Genomic DNA, 21,101 nt, shown 5'->3' with positions numbered 1-21,101 from the left:
AGCCAACAAATAAAAACTTGCTTTGCAGCCCATATAAATTGAATTTGTTGTGTAATGTGCACAATGAAATCTAAATGGATTTAAATGACGCTTAAGTGGATACAATTGTGGTTCTTATTGCCAGTGTGACCAAGCTCTGAGTGAGACAACTTGTCAGCCCAGCACCCTGGTACACCATAGAGTCTGTCCTGTCTTTTATAGATTCATTCTATAATGCTGCTGCATTCTCCTGAGATCAGCCCAGTGATCATTCAGAGCATGGAATTTACCTCCATTACCTTGAATACTCTTCCTTGCAAAGTATGGCCAGCTCTAGCATTCTAGAATTGTAGATGAATGATGCCAATGTACCTATTTTGGCAAGCCTTCCCTGTGTACCTATTTCAGCATTGTATTTTATTGTTGTACATTAAATTACTGTATATTTTATTATTTTTCATTATTTTTTATTAACATTACTACAATATAAAGACACAATATAGGAAAAAACTAACAAAGAAAAAAACAAATACACATATCTTAATACAACTCAGAAAATGCCACCATATATAAAATTAATCACCATATTTCAACAAACTTGTTCTCTTTTAGCAATCCCCTTTTAAAATTGTATATCCCATGTCAATTTATAATTAACTGCTATTTCCCAGATTTCACTGTATCATTCAGTTAATAGAAACATATGTTTCAGTTTCCAATTTCTTGCAATCACTATCTAGCTGCTGTTACCATATACTGTACATAATTAACTCCCTTTTAACACTGTTCCTTTTAAAAAATAAAAAATATTGCAACTTTTGGGGAAGCTTCTATTGTTATTTGTACAAGTTTTTCCATTTCTTTGAACACTAACTTCCAAATGTTCCATACAACTTCACACTCCCACCACATATGGAAATAAGTACTTACCTCTTGTCCATGTCTCCAGCATACTTTAGAGCAGCCATTCTCAACATTTTTTTGGCCATGACCATAAACAAAATATGACAGAAATATAGGTTTGATTAGGATTGTATAAGTTGCATAATGAACCTTATAAGGTGGTGTGTCAAGAATTGTTTACAATCTGTGGCCCACTTCCAATGTGCCAGGGTTCCTCAGGGGGCTGAATGGGTCCCGTTGAGAATGGCTGCCTTAGAGTATCTGGAATTCATAATATTGAGTTTCACAGGCATCAAATACTATCTCCAAATCAATTTATAAAAAATTTATTTTATTCTGACAGACATGAATTTTAACATTCTCTTTCTCCATATACCATTGCACATGTCAGTACTTATTTCCATAATCAAATCTGTTTCCCGTACTGTTTTATGAACTTCTTGATAATTTTTTACCCCTAACAAAGCCTTATAAATCTTGGCCATCATTATTGTCTTATCCTTTTCTTTCTCTTTTTGAATTATAATTTATTTAAACTTTGTCATTTCCCAGCATCTACTATTTCGCTTAACCTGTTCTCTCATCTAGTGATCTAACTGAATCACATTAACCCATGTGATCCTCTCACTGTTTAACATTTTCTTTATTTTTAATTTAGAATTTTCCCCAAACAATCTTTTAATTTACATACCTGTTTCCTTTTTGATAAATTCTGAACAGCTCCTTTCAAATTTTCTGAAAACTTATCTAATTCTGCCATAGGTGTTAAAGAAATTGATTTGTCTATGTTTAGTCTAAATTTGTGACATGTTTTTCAAAAAGGGATTTTCTAAACTGTTTATGCAGATCTTATTATTTCTCCTAAAAAATATTCTCTATATTTCCCTTTAGTTCTCACATTTCCAAGTTAAGCCAGATCAAAACATCTGGGGAACATATAATATCAGGAATAAATCTTAATGTGTTAGTTAAGTAATAAGATTTTATATTAGGAAGACCCAGTCTTCACTCTTTTTGAGGTTGCTACCATAATTTTTGTTATGGATCCTAGCTCTTCTATTGCCATTGCAAAATTTATTAACCATATTTTGTCAATCATTTATTTCTGCCTTCCATTATCAATACTGGTAATATACAAAAGAAAAAGTTTATTTTTGGCAAAACTTTTATTTTACACAATTCAGCAAAACCAGGATAGCACAATCTTCTTATATTCTTCTAATTTATTTTTCACTTCTAATATCGATGTCTCAAAAAAAATCATGTAAATTCTTTGTAAGTTACATTCCCAAATATTTAATACTTTTTGTTATTGTGGCATCTAATTTTTCTAATTGTGATATCTAATCAGTGCTTTCTCCTCATTACTATAATTAAATATCAACATTTCTGATTTATTCCAATTTATTTGTAAGCAAGTTACTTCCCCAAATTGTACCAAATGGGCTTTTAGATGATCCATAACTCTAGGGTACTCTATGGTTACCAATGTATCATAATTGATTAGTCTCAGACTTATCTTTTTGGTTTATACCCTGTATTAAGTTATCTTCTCTAACAGCATTCGCCAAGAGTTCTAAAACCAGATCAAATAAGATTGGGGAAAGAGGGCACCTCAGCTTAGGAAAAATTGTTAACCCATCATTCACTAGCACTGAGGTGAAATTTTCAGAGATTATGAACCATACCTCTAAATCTTATACAGTACTAAATCCAACTTTTCCATTAACCTATTTAATGTTGGCCATTCTGTGCCGCCTAGAGTGGTCTATTGACTAGATAGGCGGGATATAAAATAAATAAATAAATAAATAAAATAAATAAATAAATCAAATGCTTAAAAATATCTAATGCCATAATTCCTGATTTTTTGTTTTACATATACATTTTTAGGTATATATATTTAGCAATAAAACTATTCATCCTTTTAGCCAGTAATGCTGTAAAAAGCTTGGTGTCCTGATTGAATAATGATATAGATATATAAGCTTCCATATCCATAGGTCTATAGCTTCCATACCCATTATTCAGTTTTAATATTATAATCATCAATAATGCTTCCAAGATGATAGAATTTCTTCTCTTTCAATTATTTTATTAAATGTTAAGTTTCAGTAGTAATATTAATTTTTGATAATATTCTTAGCCCAATTCATCAGTTCCAGGAGTTTTATTTATTTTTAAATTATCTATAATTCTTTCTACCTCCTCTTCTTTAATGGGTTGCTCCATTAAGTCTGTATATTTTATTACTGTAATACATTGCTCTGAAATCCTCAGATCTAAGCCGTTTATAAATAGCCACAAATAAACCAAATTTGAGAGAAAGGTGGCATGTAAATCTAACATATACACATACATGTATGTAGTAGCAAAAATGTAAAAGTAAAAATGATGCAAGAACAAGAAGTTGTAAAAAGATAAAGAGGAAACTGTGAATTCATGGAACTCAACCATTTCCCAGATAATTCCTTTAAAATATGGCATGATGGTGATGTTCAACACTAATATGCTCACTCTATCATAAAGTTAGGATAAATAGTCCACACTCATTTTTAGGAGTTAGAAAAGCTACATAATCAGCCATCTTGAATTTCAACTACAATCTTACTATTCATTGTTCAACAAAAACACAAGTTCAAAATACATAATATTCACCTTTCAAGGTGAATGCTGCTTTAAGTGGAAACAAGAAACACCTTCCTGTCCATGAGATAATCTATTTGTCTAGGAGGTCAAAACAATGATGGGTCTTGAGGCAACTTATAGGGTAATCAGTTTTATTTGACATACGGTTTCATGGATTGTAACGCACTTCTTCATTGTTTTTGCTGCAAGAGGCTAACATGTCTAACCATCTGGAACTGTCCGTGAAGAAAATTCTACAGAGTCTATAATGAACTTCCCTGAGCTGTAAATTCTAATAACACTCTTTAAGGTCCACAGTATGAAATTTAACTCCTCCAGCCAAATCCTACTGAAGCTGGACCACCCACAGTCATAATAAGCCTCTGTCGTGGGAAGCTTTTCAAATTTATAGGCATAGGTTTCCTCTGTTTTCCTCCATTGTTCCATGGTGTTATACTACCGGTAGGATAACATTAAAGACAGAAATATATTTCTCTGACTGGACAGCTTCAGCAGTGTGTTCTAGAAATAAGAGGGTTTACAAGCTGCATGTGATGGCAGGTGGCAGAGCTGCTTAGCCTTTTCTCACAATGAGGAGGAATACAATGATGCTACTCAGGGCCAGATACAAATATATGATAATTGGGTAGTTAAAACAGACCTGGGTAGTCATGAAGGATACTTCCAGGAGGAGAGTAAGGAAGATGGAACAAAAGCAGTTGACAATCTAAGCAAGAGCCACAGCCCTCCCCCAGAGTTTGGGAAAGTTACTTTTGTAAACTACAGATTTCCCCAACCCTGCACAACTGTAGGTGCTGTAGTCCACAAAAGGAGTTCTTTCAAGGTTCGTACTCTCCATACCAATATGATCTGAAGGCAAGGATGGATGGTACTTTTATCAGACTCCTTTTAAATTCACAAACAGAAGCAATTTTTGACTCCTATAGGAGTCCTCTTACTTCTGCATTCAGGTCACCTGTAATTCTAAGCATGTCTTGATTTGGTGTGTGATTAGTTTCCACCTGGATGCTTGCATAAAAGCTTTCAATTTCATCTTCTTCAGCATCTGTAGTTGCAGCTGCATTAGAAGTGGCAGAGCTATTTATACTTGTCCTTTTCTCGAGCAGCAGCTCGATTGCTTTCCAGCTTGGGAGTCTCGTTTTCCACACTATCCAGAACTATCTCTTGTTTTATTTTGGACTACCTTATCATAGAGATTTCAAGATAAGGTGCAGCTGTGGTTTGCCATTGCCTTCTGTGCAGTACTAACAAATGTTAGCTTGAGTAGTTGTTGTTAAGTTGAAACAACAGCAGCAACAACAACTCAAGTGATACTGCCATTGTCTCTGAAAGGTCCTCCACCAATGTCATCTTCAGCTACTGCTACCACCCAGTAAGTGCCCACCAGAAGCTCTTCCACCACCATCACAACTGCCCATTATTTTCTGCTGATGTAGCCATTACTCCTGCATCTTATTCTTGTGCCTCAACTGCAGACATTCCACCTTGGGTGACCTTCTAGGAGCCCAGACTCATAACGTAGTCTAGCCTCCTGACTGCTTTACCCTCAGCTTCTCTGACACACTCTCGCCATGTAAAGGTGTGCATCCAAGAAGGGAGGAAATTGACCACACACCAAAACAAGATATACAGTACTTATAATCTTGCATTCTCTCTGCCAAAACACGACCAGGAGCAGACTGTGGTATTGATCATGAACTGTTAATATCCAGCAGTGAAGTAAAGCTGAAAAATCCTAGTGCCAAAGAATCCTAGTGTCAAAATAAAATTTAAACATTTCTGATGAACCTGAAGTCCACATAAAGAACAGGTTTCCATTATTAAACTCAATTGACTGTGAACCAGAAAGACTGTGGATTGAAACCAGAGATATTTTCAGGGAAGAAAGAAAAAAAGATAATTTCTGTGGTAAAAAAAATCATAAAGCTAGATGGAAGACAGAAGAAATATTTAAAATTGCTAAAGACAGGTTACAGACATAGAAGACATTACTGTAGAATCCTGAATGTAGCTCTTCAGCAACTGTCACATTAAGACAAAAGGAACAGTGTAGAATGTCAATGTAGAGAATAACACACACACCCCAAAAAAAGGCGGGGGGAGAGAACTCTTTCAGAAGATCCAGGAAATCAAAGGGAAATTTAGGGCTAGATTAAGAATGTTGAAAGACCAACAAGGAAACACACTATCTGACCAGGAGAAAAATAAAGAGAAGATGGAACAGTATACGTACTGAAGAGATAAAAGGACAACAGATTCTTTTGAAGAGGAATCTTATAATGAAGAACCTGCAATTCTGGAACATAAAGTGAAAGCTGCTCTGAAAACACTGAGAAGAACTAAATCACAGGGATAGATGGAATACCAATAGAACTGTTTCAAGCCACAGAGACTGAGTCTGTCAAAATCCTAACAAGAATATACCAACAAATATGCAAAACAAAACAATGGCCCACAGACTAGAAATGTTCAAGAAACATTCCAGCCCTCAAGATACCAAGGAGTGCAGTAACTATAGAACTATTGCTGTAATTGCACATGTAAGCAAAATGGTGCTCAAGGAACAAAAGAAGAAGAGGAACAAGAAATGTCTGAGGTTCAAGATGGATTCCAAGAAGGAAGAGGTACTTGTAGCACACAAAGGAATTTCAGAAGAAGATCAGTCTATGCTTTATAGATTACAGCAAAGAAAGCCTTTGGTTGTGTGGGTCATGAGGAATTTGTTCTGAAAGAAATGGATGTGCCTGAGAACTTGATTGTCCTGATGCATAGCTTGTATTATGGACAAGATCTACTGTTTGGCCAGAATATGGAGAGACAGAATGGTTTCCTATAGGCAAAGGCGTCAGACATGGGTGCATTTTATCTCCCTGTTTGTTCAATTTGTACACAGATCTCACTAAACAGAAAACTGGACTAGATTCAAATGAAAGAGGAGTGAAAATTGGTGGAAGAAGAATCCAGATATGCAGAAGACACCATCTTACCAGCAGAAAGCAATAATCTGAAACAGCTTCTGGTGAAAGGAAATGAAGGGAGGACTGCAATTAGGACAAAAAACATGAACACAGAACTACAGAACTTTAATGTTGACCAAAAGAAAAGAAAAAGAAAAAAATGAAATTGTTACAGTTTGCATATCTCGGTTCAATTATCAATCCAAATGGAGACTGCAGCCAACAAATCAGAAGAAGATAGAGACTCAGAAGGCCAGCAATGAAGTAATTAAAAAGATCATTAAGTGTAAAGGTATGTTGCTGGAGACCAAGATCATTCACACCCTAGTATTTATTTATTTATTTATTTATTTATTTATTTATTTATTTATTTATTTAATTATTTAATTAATTTATATGCCGCCCACTCTACCCAAAGGTCCCTGGGCGGCTCACAACAATTTCTGATCACCATATATGGGTGTGAAAGCTAGACAGTAAAAAAAGCTGATGGGAAGAAAATTGATTACAGTAATTTGAAATACGGTGCTGGAAGAGTACTTTGTGGATACCTTCAAATGACAGAAAGATGAACAAGTGGGTCATAGATCAAATAAAGGCTGAACTATCTCTGGAGGAAAAAAATGCTGAAACTAAGGCAGTCACACTTTGGAAACATCATGTGACGGCAAGATTCATTGGAAAAGACAATAATGGTGAGAAAAGTTGACCAAATACAGGAAATGAATATAACAAAAATAATCTTAGAACTGCAGAGCTGGAAGGAACCTTCTGGATCATTGCATCCAGCCCCAGTCAAGGAGGCACAGTGGGGGGAATTGAATTCCCAACCTCTGGCTCCACAGTCAGACACCTAAACCACTGAGCTATCCAGCTGTTCATTTCTGTCTAATTCTACTGAAAAAAAACTGAAACAGAATCTAGAAAGCCATCCTACATAACAAGAAAAAAAATCACATCCACAAACTTAACAAAACACCTAGGAATTTGTAAGACAGCTTCTTTGTGGAGAAAAATGTCTGGAATGTTTCTTGAAAGGCAGGTGGATTTCATTCAAGTACTTCTATAGTGTAAATTATCCTAAATCCCCCCCCCTTTCAAGGAATGTGATATATGCAAGGCTTTTTAAAGCCTTGAGGGATATCCTGTCAGTTCCACTCTGTGGTATAACTGACAGCCTCCTCACTATTCTTCCAAATAAGCAGAATCAGAGGAAGTAAATATTTGCTGTGTTTGCACCTACACGTTCCTGGGCTAAAAAGACAAGTACTTTCTTGCAAGGAGCAGCGATGCAAGGCTTGAGTGGGTGGTTTTAAAAGGATGTCCCACAAACACTCTTCTCCTACTTGTTCACACATCAATAGCTAGTAGACACAGCGTCTTAGCAGAATCAGTGTCTGCCACCCAGAAGACTGTGGAGCCATTTGCTCTTAAGTCTTTTTCACTCAACTTGGTCATTCTTTCTTCTTAAGCATACCCAGCCCGACACCTTGATTCAAACATTTTTATTTGAAGGAACCATATTGTGGGAAATTCCACAAGGAACCCCATGTGGTAACACCTAGAGCACAAAGGTACCACATGACTTTGCCATCTCACAATATTTTAAGAAAACTAAACTACACAGAAGTCACAGCATTAAAAAGGATTTTCTACCAACAAGTAGAACATGGAACTGAAGCATTGTCATTATGAATATTCCCCACGTGCATGTGTTTTGTAATATGTTAACACATTCCAAAAAAAGGCAGCTCCCTGCCCTAAGGAGTTTACCATCACATATGGTCAGGCAAGAGAGAAAAGGGAGAAAAGTAGAGACAAAAAAGAAAGAGAACGAACAGGAAACAATTATGAATACCTAGATATGGACTTAAAATAGAAAAAAAGAGAGAAAATGCCTTTACTGTACTTCTTAACAATTTACTGTAAATCTAGAGCATTAAGATGTTAGATTTCCCTTAGCTCAAAATGGAAGAAATTTGAAACTACTGAAAACAATTGCATTTGTTTATGCAGTTTTCTTTGTCTTGTCTATTCAGCTGTTGAAAGACCTAACACAATTTTCTCTCAGACCTTTGGGTAATTTACTGTTTGTTTGCTTCCCCCCCCCCCATGAAAAGAAGCCCATTTTTGGAATTGGTGCATTTTCAAGCAAAGCAAAGACAGGGAATTCCCCATTCCCGGGCTCTCCAGAGACATGCCTCTTGGACTTTCTGCCTCAGTGGTTTCATCCAAACAGGAAGGGCAGCCTGCCGGCAGGAGGTAGTCGGGCCTCGCATTCCTCTAAGGGGGAAAATGTCACTGGGAAGAGTAGGCGGCTCTCTCCAGAGACAATCTCCCCATTGCCCAAGCATCAGTCTTCAAGACGTTACAGACCAATAATCCACTAAAGAAGCCTTTGGGCTGGTGCTAAGACTGCAGCGCCACCTACTGACTGAGGACCATAAGCTTAAACCTTCCTGAAAAATCTGAATACATTTTCATATACAGTACAGTATTTGCAAATGAGGCCTGTGCTATAGTGGGCAGTGGTGCATTACAAGATGCACCTTATCGTTAAGAGTTCCGAGTATAAATAGTGAACCTATACACAATTACTAATATAACCTATACACAATTATTACTAAACATCTACTTCTGCTTCATTGACTACGCAAAAGCCTTTGACTGTGTGGACCACAGCAAACTATGACAAGTTCTTAAAGAAATGGGAGTGCCTGACCACCTTATCTGTCTCCTGAGAAACCTATATGTGGGACAGGAAGCAACAGTCAGAACTGGATATGGAACAATTAATTGGTTCAAAATTGGTAAAGGAGTATGACAAGGCTGCATATTGTCTCCCTGCTTATTTAATTTATATGCAGAATACATCATGCAAAAGGCTGGACTGGAGGAATCCCAAGCCGGAATTAAGATTGCCGGAAGAAATATCAACAACCTCCGATATGCAGAGAATACCATTCTGATGGCAGAAAGTGAGGAGGAATTAAAGAACCTCTTAATGAGAGTGAAAGAGGAAAGCGCAAAAAAATGGTATGAAGCCCAACATAAAAAAAAAACTAAGATAATGGCAACTGGTCCCATCACCTCCTGGCAAATAGAAGGGGAAGATATGGAGGCAGTGACAGATTTTACCTTCTTGGGCTCCATGATCACTGCAGATGGTGACAGCAGCCACAAAATTAAAAGACGCCTGCTTCTTGGGAGGAAAGCGATGACAAACCTAGACAACATCATAAAAAGCAGAGACATCGCCTTGCCGACAAAGGTCCGCATAGTCAAAGCTATGTTTTTTCCAGTAGTGATGCATGGAAGTAAGAAGTGGACCATAAAGAAGGCTGACCGCTGAAGAATTGATGCTTTTGAACTGTGGTGCTGGAGGAGATTCTTGAGAGTCCCCTGGACTGCAAGGAGAACAAGCCTATCCATTATGAAGGAAACCAACTCTGAGTGCTCACTGGAAGGACAAATCCTGAAGCTAGGGCTCCAATGGAGGCTTTGGCCATCTCATGAGAAGAGAAGACTCCCTGGAAAAGACCATGGTGTTGGTAAAGAGTGAAGGCAAGAGGAGAAGGGGACGACAGAGGATGAGATGGTTTGAACAGTGTCATTGAAGCGACCAACATGAATTCGACCAAACTCCGGGAGGCAATGGAAGACAGGAGGGCCTGGCGGGCTCTGGTCCATGGGGTTATGAAGAGTCAGACACGACTTAACGACTAAACAGCAACATACACAATTATGTAATGCACCCTGCAACACACAGGGAGAAGATTTCTCATTCAACACCTCCACAGAACACTACCCGCACATTGAAATTCAGGTTGCACTGTCTGCCAGACTAGTGCTTCTCTGCAGTTTGGCTCTGAAACAACCAGTCAAGATACAGACTGCTGAGTCTTTGCTAGGAAGAAGTGAGGGCCAGGTATTGGAGTGCTATTTGCAGAAATTCACTAAAAATGTGAGGCTAGCAAGTTAAAGAAGCCTTCCATCACACTAAGAGCCTGAGCTGCTAATGCCAGGAAGGGGAAAGTGTGCCCTTCCAGATGTTCCTGGGCTGCAAACCCCAACAAATGCTGAAATCCAGCAAAATCCTGGACATTCTGTCTAACATTGTGCTGAAGCTTCAGCAAAAGGGCAAAATGATATCAGTCAGTCAGGAACATTGCATTTGGAAAGTGCCAATGGGGCTTCTTCTCTTCATCTCATGCCGTCCAAATGTTTCAAACTTCAGTCCATCAGCCTACAAATAATCAAGAATCCTGGTACCTTAAGACATCTGGAAAGCACTCGCTCAAAAAGGACCACAACTTAAACCGTGATAGCTCTATGGATCTCCATCCCATATCACTTTTATTTTTTTATTTTCGCCGTTAAAAAATATACAATGGTCACAGTTTTAAAACTAAAAACAATTAAGCATATTAAAACCAAGATTAAAAACAATGTTTAGAAACAAAATATTTGAAAAGCTATTTGTGATGAAATGCTTCTTTAATTTGTTAGCTTTTTATCTATTAGCCAGTTTCTACCAGAAGCTTTCTAGTACTTGGCCTTAGCCTCTTATCATTTGGATAGCTTGTATTTCTAACCAGCATCATCCTTCACACCAAATTTAATAAGGGTAGGATAAATCACTCTGGTGTTCCAAGAAGCAGAAAGGTCATGATTTTAGCATAGTGCAATTGGAGAACTATTCTCCATGGCTCTATAGTGTTAGCCCTATTCAAGCGTACAACTGCATGAAGGAAATCTACGAACAGAAAACAGCAGTCGGGGTTTACCATTGCCCTTGATTAAAGCCTGTACAGCTTCCTCGTTCCGTGACTGACTTCCACATCTGAATTCTCTACACTTAAGGAGAAACCAATGAATGTGCACCCCAAAACAGGAAGCCTTTCAAAAGAACTGGAATCCTTCATGATTCTGGTACCAACTTCTATAGTAACATTAGGAAGATGCAGGGAATGACACAGAAACCATGCAGTGGCAGGGCTGGGACAAACAACACTACACAACTGCCCTTTTCTTTACATGGATAGGAACCTGGAATGTAAGATCTATGAACCTGGGGAAGCTGGATGTGGTCAAACAGGAGATGGCAAGAATAAACATCGACATCCTGGGCATCAGTGAACTAAAATGGACACAACTACGGGAAGCAGTGGAAGATAGGAGGGCCTGGCGTGCTTTGGTCCATTGGGTCACGAAGAGTTGGACACGACTAAATGACTAAACGATGACTGTAAACTAACATATTTTCAGAGTAAACACAAGTTCTCCTTTGTAACCATTCCCAATGCACTGGTCTAATTAGTAATAACTGTGTGCCATCATGTCAGGCCTCAATTATGGCAACCCTTTTCAGGGTTTCCTAGGGAGACAGTACACAGGAGTGCTTTACCATTCCTTACTTTGGGGGCATCCTGGGACCGTGCAGCTTACTCAAGGCCACATAGGCTGGCCCTTCTGGGATGCACAGCAAGGAATTAAACTCCCAACCTCTGGCTCTGCAGCTAGGAGCCCAAACCACTGAGATATCCAGCCAGCTAATACTGGCCTTTTTATCACAACCCAATTGGTACCTGGCCAAAAGAATACACCTTTTGGACTATTAGTTGAAGGAGCAGAACTTCTGCATGGATCAAACTCCAGATGTACATTTATGTGCTACACTACTGAAAAATGAGGTCCGGAAAGAAAAGTAATTGTGTTTTTTTGGAAAACACACACACCTTCATGAAAATGAGCACATAACCATTTATTCACAAAACGTATTTTGGGATTCCTGGTTCCAGAAACTGTGGTTAGACCCACACTGAGAACAGTGTTCTTTTCTGGGTTTCAATGTGAGCTCATCCCACGGCTCTCGAGGATTTAGAAAGGCAGGATGAATGTATTTCATGGCCAGAAGACACAAAGCACTCACTGGCCTTGCTCAGTCTGCTCGTGAGCCACGATTCACTTCACCTGGAGAAACCAATGAAAATATTTTGTGGGAACATTTAAATACTGACCGCAAGTCCAGGGCAGAGGCATGAACATTGGTCTATAATCCAGCATGGAGATCCCATATCCAGGAAACAGCCACACAACAGTGCAATCCTGAAGTAGATCTAGGTCTAGAAACCTTTGTTGAACCAACAGGGGTGGGATGAGGTTAAGGAATTGAACCTCCACAGGACGTGCAAGCCATTGACATATTATAGAGATAGGTATGGTTGAAACAGAAACAGACTCTCCATTGTCCAAGGAAGAACACTGAGAGTGAAGAGTCCCAGAAATATTAAAAAGCTGCATCCCGTTATAGATGGGGTGCCATAAGCAACAAAATAGAGATCAAATTAATTTGAGCATTTATTGCATGATCACCTGATAGATATGTTCTTTTTCTGGGCAGATGCATACTTACCTTGGCCTGGCAATAAAGTGGTTCTGAATGAAGCAGAGTTAACAACCCAATATTAAGAAAAGAGAGGGATGCAGGCCTGGGACAGTCTTTAAGCCCAAAACAACTATGACTGCTTTGCAACACATTTGCACAATCTAAAGCTGCATGAGGTTCCTAATGGATGTGTTTATTAGTGTTTTATTCAAAACTAAGCCCTACAGCTGTTGAAAACAGAACTGAATAGATCTGTCCTACATAGTCTTCTCCCATTCCTAATAATACAGTATACTTGCACTATGGAGGGAGAGAGTACAAACCAACTGTTGTGTGCACATACTGTATATTGAACAACAAAGATGTCACCTGAGCTTGTAAAGACTCTAGGGTCTAAAAATCAATTAGCACCACTTGTTCTCGAAGTCCTTTGGCAAACACTGACCAGGGGAACAGTGCACAAAAGCAAAGGTCTGGACCTCAACTCCAAATGTCAGTAACGACCCATCACATTAGTCTTTTTGTGGTATTTTCCGGGTGCCAACAACTCCAATGCTAATTCAGTTATTATAGCTGTGAGACCCCACACACGGTGAGGACCACGTGGGAAGACGGGCAACGTGTAGCTGTAGACACCATTGTAGCAGTAGTGGGTGTAGCCCTGGTTCTCTTCTTGCAGGAGGTGGGAAATGGAGAGGGTGAAGGCAGCCTCAACCTGGAAATCAAACAACAAAGATCACCACCCTCCACAGGGATACAGACTCACTCTCATGTCTTCCACCCAAATGTTTAGGACTAGGTAGCCAGGAAAGCACTTCATGGCTAGTGCTGAGCCTTGCCTTCCCCAAGCATCTCCCTGGTAGCACATCCAACAAAAGGTAACCATGAGAGGATCCCATGGCATTCTTGCCACCCTCTGTCTCACCTCCTGGGCGTTAGGCTTCAGAACCAGGTGCTCCAAAGGACCCAAGTTTGCTAGCACTGGAACCACTATAATTTTTGTCTGAAAGGGAATAACAGGCAAACACAAATGACTTCCAGACCACTCCATATTCTCTCTTGCAAGGCATGCCTCGAGGTAATAAACCTTTACATCAATAATTGCCCTCTGACAAGCCCTCTGATCCACTGCAATATCCTGAAACGTCTTCCATTTTCTGCACCAATAGATATTGCTCCATGAGGATCCCCCTCCTCAAGTAACCCCATTAAAAATGGAGCATCAGCCGCTGCTCCCTTAAAGAAACCCCTAAAAATACTGTGATTCCAAATGCAACATTACCCTGTCAGGCAGAGGTCTCATGATCCCCCAGACGCAGTCCTCCCCTAACTGCACGCCCAGCTCTTCTTGAGTCTCCCTGAGTGCCGTGGCGATGATATCCCGGTCAGAGGCCTCACGCTTGCCGCCTGGGAAACTGCATGAGCAAATCACCGTGTGAGACAGAAGGCGAGAGGGATGCCCCACTCGATGGAGAGCCGTCCCTCCCCCCATAACAAGAATAAGGAGGAGAGTCCCCAGCCAGCACCAGAACCTGCGGCAGAAGCTCAGCAAGGGACAGAAAGAGGGGAGTTGACTGAGAACTTGCAGGGTGTGACAATGAGAGAGGTCCATGAGGAAAAGGTGGGAAAAGAGAGGAAGAAAAGGGTGGAGTTTGAGGCAGGAACAGGAGAAGTAAAAAGGAAGAAAAGTCAATTGCCAGCAGGCTGGGGATGGGTGTGGATGGAGGACCCCCTGGACAGGATTCTGGGAGAGGCTGAGAGTGCCTAAAGAGGAGGTGGATTACAGAAGAAGAAGGGAAATTCCCCCCAGACCCTCTTATTGGGGAGAAGCTGAGGTGAGAGAGTGGAGGAGGGGGTTGAGAGAAGAGAAGGAAAGAGTAGAGAGAGAAAGGAGAGAGAGGCTAGAAGGGAGAATGAGAGATGAAGAAGTACTACAGGGAGGACTCTGGGAGGACCGAGACCCTGAGGGACGAACCCTGTGGAATGGCGATGGGGATGACGAGACCGTGCCCTTGGTGGAAGGTTCAACGGGGCAGACCGTGAGAGACTGCGACTCTGCTGATTTACCAGGACCATGGAACAATAGTTATGGCAACCCGTTCCTGTTTGAAGATTGGAGACCCCTTCCGGACCCATTGGCAGAAGGACAAAAGACTCACAATCATGTAACAGACAATTGTTTATCGTTAAATGCACCAATGAATCTTTCGCCTGTTTTCAAGCAACAAAAATCTACTGATTTCTTTGGACTGAAAGAGGAGCCTAAAGCTGAACCCTCACTCATAGTTCCTTTAAAAAGGAAAAAAATTAAGAGTGGAAAGCCAGGGGGCTCTTAAGATTACTGAGGAGTTCTGAAAGCCTCAAGGGGAAAAAAAATCTTAAGAGCTTAGTGGAGATCTTGAAGATGTCCAAATCTCACATCACTACAGGATCTACACTGAAGACTGCAAATTATACCACATCTGACCAGTATCCCACCTTCTGTTTTAATATCTTTGGTGAAGGAGTGGCCTCAGTTTCCTAATACAGGCCATTCCATTTCCAAGTTCTCCTAAAGTTTACCCAAAATCTGCATCCTGGTCATTTTCACTCATTGATTCCAGCCCTGGCCTCTGCACCAAAAGAGGACAAGCCTGCTCCATCTTGTGCACATCAGCCCTTGAGATACCTGAAAACCACTAATAATATTTTCCACATAATCTTTCCTTTTTGAGTTACATATACTTAGCTCTTTCAACAGCTCCTCACAAGACTTTGTCTCATGTCCCTCTAAGAGACCAATCTGAGAGGAGGTACATAGAGACTGGTCACAAGGTACCCCCGAGTCCACCAGGAAAAAACATGAACGGGCCTGCCAAGTACCTGACATCTCCTTTGTGCAAACCACTCAGGGTGCTGGACCGCAGCGTGTACAAGATGGCTGGCTCCCCAGCCACAGAGCACAAAGACACCAGAACAGCTGCGGAGGCAGCTTCTTGTTCTTTCCTGTACTGGTTGGCAGATGCTTCTAGCAGCCCTCGGCACCGCTGCTCATTTTCCCAGGATAGGTACCTACGAACTGGGCCCATGTTGGGTAGAGAGATAGAGGACACACCCTGGCAGAGGTGGCGAAGAGCTGGAAGCATAGTGCCCTAGGGGGGAAAGAAGAAGAAGAAGAAGAAGCCGCCTTGAGTGCTCCTCTCCATCGCAGCTGGAATAACCACCAAGGTATGAAGAAAAGTTGCCACCTTGTCGGAAACTCCCGTCCATGACAAAAAGACACCTTTTTGTGTCAGTCTGGGGTAGCTTGGTTACTCAGTACTCACATGGTTTGTCCCACTTGATCAACGGCTTAGACCAGTAATGTGTTTTTTTTACAGTTAGACCATGCTACATGCCTGTGTTGGCTAGAGTGCCAAGGATGGGGGAAAAGATAATTGCCCAGGAAGCATATGACTCAGTAAAGCAGCGGGCAAGTGGCAAACCTATATAGATGGAACCCATGCAGCTGTCCAGTATGGAATTTACACCAAGGACAACCTCAATCATTTTGGAATTGAAGGTCACCCAAAATGAAAGAAAAGAAAGAAAAGCATATACACACGTCAACGGGAAACATCTTTCCAGGCTTTTCAAACCATCCACAAGCACAAGAGATACCCCCCCCCCTTATTTTATCAATATTGCACAAAAAGCCAACACTTCAGTGCTGTTGTTATTTATATGGTACCACCCAGGAGGGGCAGAGGTGGACCAAGCACGTCCCTCCAAATACGGTATCGACTGCAGCACAGCCAATGGTGAGAAATGCTGGGATTTGTAGTCCAGCAACATCTGAACGGCTACTCCAGGGTCTAGGAGAACACATACACGCACGGAGGGGAAAAACATTTAAATCCGAAGAGCAAGGAGTCTTGTGGCACTTTTAAGAGTCGATCAAGTTTTATTTGGCATAACTTTTCATGGACTATAGCCCATATCTCCCGAGGCTGTGGAAGACTGGCATAACTATTCACCCACTCACCCTCCTCCGGAAAAAAAAATACCTCTTAGCTCTTCTTGACCTTCGCACTTTGAAAAACATCCACCTCTCCCGATCCTTCAGTTCTGCCTCTTCCGCTTAGAAGGCTTCTGAGCCTGTGCGCTCCTTGCACATGCTCAGAACAGGCTCCGGCAGTGCTCCATTCATGCAGGGAGGAGCCTCCGAGATTGCCCGGGAGAGCTCCTGGCAAATTACTTCACCGAGGGCTTCTGAGCATGCCCAGACAGCAAACCATTCAGAACTTCTCTAGCGTCAGAATCGAGAACAGCCAGCGTTGCCACGCCCATGTCAGCTTCGAAGCACCCTCCTTGTATCTGCTCAGAAAGGGAATTTGTTGCTGTGGCGCGATAGTATTCATGACGTTCAAGTTGTCGATCCACTTGCTAATACTGTAGGAAGGGTCAATATCATCCTAGGGAAGGCAGTCCAACCATAAGTGGCTATAATGTTATAATCTCTTGAGTTCCCTGCTCTTCCGAGACTCCCTGCCATAAAGAAGGAGGGCGGGCGCAGCAACAGGAGTGTGGCTCTGACTTTTCTTAACTTCTATTGCTGAAAGAATTATTATTCAATGCATTATTCATATGCAGAGAAAGAAGAACAACCATTTCTGTACCTTCTCACAGGGAGCAATTATCAGAAAAAGGCAGGTATCCTCCATGCAATTTTGTCCTGATCAATTAGGCATACAAACTACCAAGCTAATTTGCACAGGGTTATAGAACTGTAGGGACTCCCAAAGGCAATTCAACCCAACCCTCCACAAACGCAGACTATCACGAATAATCATTTAACTGGTTTGTTCATGTATGACATTGTCCTGCCTTACACTTGGGTGGTGCATTTGATTTTTGTTTCTACTTTTGTGCATTTTTCTTGCCCTAACTGCCTCCTCAGTGGGATTTTAAGGAAAAGCAGACTTGTCAAGTGGGTTGCTTTGGCATCCTGAAACTGTTTGATTGGGTTGGATTCACTCACAAACCACTAATTCGGTGCTATCCTTTCCCTTCAGATCTAACTCCACCTGTCCTGTTAACAAAGTGGATCTTGAGAATTTTACAGCCATGAACACCACAGCAGCGCACCAGCAAACTCCTCCAGGCTCACAAGCTGCAAGTGAAACCAATGGGAATGGAGAGACATGACGGGGCCCTCTAGCAAGCTTCCAGTGACAGAGGCAAAGACTGCATTCAGACATTAAATGCTTCATGGCACTCTAAGAAATTGCTTCTTGTAAGACTCAATATTTGTTCTGCTTTTCTTGCTTACAGTTTTGATGGATGAGAAGTTATGGACAGGAGTCAGAGGCCTAATGCACCTCACAGAAAAAGTTGAGATATGACACAGCCGGGATACATATGGTCAGCTGTCTGCAGCTGTTGGGGTGAGACAGAGCACATAGTGCAGAGAAAGTGAGTGAAACTGCCAGTGAGGAAGGATAAATTGGGGAGGGGAGAATGACAGGCATCTCCTTTTATTCCCCAGAATCCTGCTGCAATTTTACTCCAGAATAAGTAACAGAGTGTAATTTGTGATAATTAATAAGGTACCAGTTGTGCGCCTGGGCATGATCAGGACTCTTAATTAGCTGCAATTTGCTGCTGCAACTTAACACAATTTCACTGACTCCAAAATAGAGATGGGGGTATTTCTATACAAATACCCTCGCACAGCTGGACTTAACGACGCATGACCATCCACTCATGTGTACAGCAGTGGTAGAAGTCTCGGTCAGCCTTCCAATTGCTCCAGAGCACCGCACTTTCCGCTCATCTAACCAACTCCAGGAAGGGGGAGAGAGGATGAGTCCCCCTGCATGGCTGCCGAGTGGCTAGATGAGTAGAGAGTGGCACTTTGGGAATGATTGGAAGGCTGATTGAGGCTGCTACTACCAGCGGACACGTGAGTGGACGGTCCGGCCCCAGGAGCTAGACCCTTGTTAAGTCCAGCTATGAATGCCCCCATCACTATTTCAGAATAAGTTCCAGGTAGGATTTTGGCCCCTGACTGTGTATAATTCTGTGGAGCCTGAACTGGTTCTTCATGGACCACCAGATTCTACAGATCCATTTTTCAAGACGAATCTTTTGGCAACCAAGTGCTACAGTGTTCAGAGGTGCTTCAAATACCATATAAAAGGAACTACTGGATGGGATTTTAAAAGCAGCAAAAATTCGTGACACAGCAGCTGAAGAAAACAGGCTAATTACACCACAGGTACCTCCATACACAGTCAACATGTCAGTTTCCCATTACACCAGTGAAGAAGGCTCAGCAGTGGAACAGTTTTGAGATTTACTCAGCTGCAAGACTCTCAGTCAGAAAGTGTTTCTAAAGTTTGCTTTGGCACCTGATGGAGTTGTTCACAGTGACAGGAAAAAAAACTGACCACCCAGAACTGTGATGGATCACTTCCAGAATCTTAGTTGCCCAGAGACAAGATATGAACTGAGCAGATTTATGTGCAAAAGACCCTAATATATTCAGACATCCACTGTGTTCACTGCTATGCATATTAGTTGAATCTGGTCATGCAACAAGCAGTATCCATGATCACAGGACTGGCTTTCTTTTTGGATACTTTCAGAGTCCTGACATTTCTTTTCCTGAAACAGAAAATGAAATTCTGGAGGAAGGAGGTAGAAGGCATTTCCCAAGATCAGTGCAGACACAATGTTATTTCAGCATCAAAACAGTGAAGGTGGCTGAGAAATCAGAATTTACCAAAAGCTTTCAGCAGGTAAGAACTTGGAAGCTAGACTGGATTGTTGCCCAGGCCAATTTCTTTCAGATGCTACAAGATGGTAAGTTCCCATTGCTTTCACCATTCATAGAATCACACCACACTTGGTGTATCCTTACCTCTGCAGTCATATCCACATGTGCTGAACAGAGAGGAAAGGGACTTTGGATTTTGTCATTGCCATAAATGCTGAGAGTCCATCTGCAGCTTGTTATCTGAGTCACCTTCAAAATCTTAGTTGCCCAAAGACAAGAGGCCATGGAATTACAGTGGTGCCTCGCACAACGAGTGCCTCACACAACGATGAATTCACACAACGATGCCTTTTTCTGTTAAATTTGCTGCCTCACACAGTGATGTTTCCTATGGGGGATTTTCACACAACGATCTCCCTTTTCGCTCCTGTAAAAGTGTCTTACAATGTTTGGAAGCTGTTTTAAATGATTGCAATGGTTAGTCCACCTCCTGAAACCTATGCAAACTGATTTTGGTGTTGTTCTGACACTTCGTTAATTTATGATGATTTTTTGAATTTTCTCCATTGGAAACCATTGGATGGTCTGTCTAATGGTTTCCAATGGAAAAAACAAAAAATCATCATAAATTAACGAAGTGTCAGAACAACACCAAAATCAGTTTGCATAGGTTTCAGGAGGTGGACTAACCATTGCAATCATTTAAAACAGCTTCCAAACATTGTAAGACACTTTTACAGGAGCGAAAAAGGACTTCGCAAAGGCATTGAAATGTATTGAGTCGGCTTCAATACATTCCAATATAGGAAACATTGTTTCACTCAACGATGTTTCCTATGGGGATTTTCACTGAACGATGGCAATCCGTTCCAATTGGAACGGATTAACCGGTTTTCAATGCATTCCTATGGGAAATGGTGTTTCACAGAACGATGTTTCACACAACGTTGATTTTTTTGGAACCAATTAACATCGTTGTGTGAGGCACCACTGTAATTGCAAATGATGCCTGCAACATCACACACACCAAGGAAAATTTTGTCTTCACCACTTTTCAGCTGCAGTTCTTATACAAGGAAATTTTTTACAGCACACAACTAGATATTTCTAGGAGGTATTCAAGCAGTAGAGGAGGTGGGAGTGAGCCACATTTCTAAGGGAAGAAAGTAGGCTGGCATGTCCCACCTCCAGTGGTACACTAATAAATGCTGCCTAAAAACACTCCAACACAGTGAGGAGCAAACAGAGCATCTGCCCTGGCTATGTTAATGTTGTATTTATGGGTATCATTCTATCTACAATCCAAAAAGTATAGTCCACTCTAGAATGCAAAGAGAAACTGAATAGAGCTTCAAGGCATTTAGAAGCCTCAGAATCTTGATTCCCGTTTTACTCCCAACTGTGCTATACAGAAAGATAAAGGCACTTTATATAATATGGAGCGATCCACCTTATTTTCCCTATGATAAGAAAGTCCACAACAGAG

The 21,101-nt window shown here is 41.0% G+C and overlaps 1 protein-coding gene across 5 annotated transcripts; it reads right to left on the bottom strand.

The window, feature by feature from the left end:
- Window positions 1-424: 424 nt before the first annotated feature.
- Window positions 425-17,057, bottom strand: NUDT8 (nudix hydrolase 8). 5 transcript variants are annotated; one of them, XM_020792238.3, is made up of 5 exons: window positions 16,902-17,057; window positions 15,739-16,007; window positions 14,159-14,291; window positions 13,802-13,879; window positions 425-13,591 (listed from the first exon to the last, which is right to left on the bottom strand). In XM_020792238.3, exons 2-5 carry the CDS (start codon window positions 15,999-16,001, stop codon window positions 13,370-13,372), a joined length of 696 nt encoding a protein of 231 aa, XP_020647897.3. In that variant the 5' UTR covers window positions 16,002-16,007; window positions 16,902-17,057; the 3' UTR covers window positions 425-13,369. The 5 variants fall into 5 exon arrangements, with proteins under 5 accessions (XP_020647897.3, XP_078239685.1, XP_078239684.1 ...); XM_078383559.1 differs by having other exon boundaries at window positions 16,944-17,044; XM_078383558.1 differs by having other exon boundaries at window positions 16,880-17,039.
- Between the last annotated feature and the right edge of the window lie 4,044 nt (window positions 17,058-21,101).

The sequence above is a fragment of the Pogona vitticeps genome, chromosome 1 (genome assembly GCF_051106095.1).
Source record: "Pogona vitticeps strain Pit_001003342236 chromosome 1, PviZW2.1, whole genome shotgun sequence".
NCBI lineage: Eukaryota > Metazoa > Chordata > Lepidosauria > Squamata > Agamidae > Pogona > Pogona vitticeps.
Note: the sequence above shows the minus strand (reverse complement) of the source record. Positions and strands in the feature narration are given on the sequence as shown.